This window comes from Salvelinus sp. IW2-2015, unplaced genomic scaffold (genome assembly GCF_002910315.2).
Source record: "Salvelinus sp. IW2-2015 unplaced genomic scaffold, ASM291031v2 Un_scaffold1461, whole genome shotgun sequence".
NCBI classification, from domain to species: domain Eukaryota; kingdom Metazoa; phylum Chordata; class Actinopteri; order Salmoniformes; family Salmonidae; genus Salvelinus; species Salvelinus sp. IW2-2015.
The window spans coordinates 1-1,198 of NW_019942922.1; the positions used below are offsets into that span (position 1 = coordinate 1).

Sequence of the window (1,198 nt, forward strand, 5' to 3'; positions counted from 1 at the left end):
TACATACATACATACATACATACATACATACATACATACATACATACATACATACATACATACATACATACATACATACATACATACATACATACTATACATACATACCACAGGAGGTTGATGGCACCTTAATTGGGGAGGACGGGTTCGTGGTAATGGCTGGAGCGGAATCAGTGTAATGCTATCAAATACATCAAACATATGGTTTCCATGTGTTTGATGCCATTCCATTTGCTCCGTTCTAGACATCATTACGAGCCGTCCTCCCCTCAAGCAGCCTCCACTGACACATACATTGAGGCGGGACTTGTGTACTGTAACTATAAGCGTCTAGGTGGGTGGGCCAGTGTGTGTACAGGTGGGACAGGAGGGTGAGAGCGAGGCTGTATACCATAGCAGTTTAGAGGAGGGGGYGGAACTCCAGATGTCCTGCTGTCTCAGGATGTCTCTGCAAAATGCTGGCAGCCCCAGCAGGCACTGCAGAGCAGAGTTCATGAAGCAGGTGTTGCCAATATTAGGCAACCTGTGGGAAAGAAGCCATCAGTTACACACTAATATCTGAACTGTGGACCAAAGGTAAACTCATGAATGGATTTGTAAGGCATGAACGCAAGATAACTCTGAGTACCACACAGAATGATTTAAAACAAAAAGCAGAGCTCAGAGATAAGAGTAGGTGTGTGTGTGTAGATGTGTGTGTGTTTTACCCGAGGAGCTTGGTGTTGTCTTCACCCTCGCCTGTGCAGCTCTGCTCCCCCAGCTGGGTGCTACTCTTGCTGAACAGGTTGGGGAGGCGAGCCATGGCTTCCCGAGACCTGACCAATGGCCTGGAGGAAGAGAGACAGGTTAGAGGCCTCAGTAGCAGTAGCTCAACACCAATCGGTCCGTTTGAACACTGTTTTAATGTACAGGCATACAGATATTCCTTACCATGTCATTGTGTGAGTGACCACTCTTATGTAGAGTCGAGTGAGATGAAGGTGGCTATTGTCTACAGTACTTACCTCTCCAAGGAGACAGAGAAAGCCCTCAGGTCAATGGAGGCCTCTGCAGAGAGACCGAGAGACGGACAGCGGTAAGAGAGAAGCTTTGTCAAATATGAATTGAGAAAAATAGTACCAACAAATGGCACCCGTTTACAGACCTGCGATGCCAGCAAATCGGGGTACCATTCTCTTTGTCTGTGGAACAACTGCCC

General features: G+C 47.0%; 1 protein-coding gene across 1 annotated transcript; it reads right to left on the reverse strand.

The window, feature by feature from the left end:
• Positions 1 to 391: 391 nt before the first annotated feature.
• LOC112070927 (ubiquitin carboxyl-terminal hydrolase 29-like) lies at positions 392 to 1,192 on the reverse strand (the record flags this gene model as incomplete). Its single annotated transcript, XM_024138386.1, has 4 exons — positions 1,145 to 1,192; positions 1,005 to 1,047; positions 708 to 827; positions 392 to 523 (listed from the first exon to the last, which is right to left on the reverse strand). Coding segments are annotated over exons 1-4 (323 nt in total), but the record flags the coding sequence as incomplete, so codon positions are not given.
• Between the last annotated feature and the right edge of the window lie 6 nt (positions 1,193 to 1,198).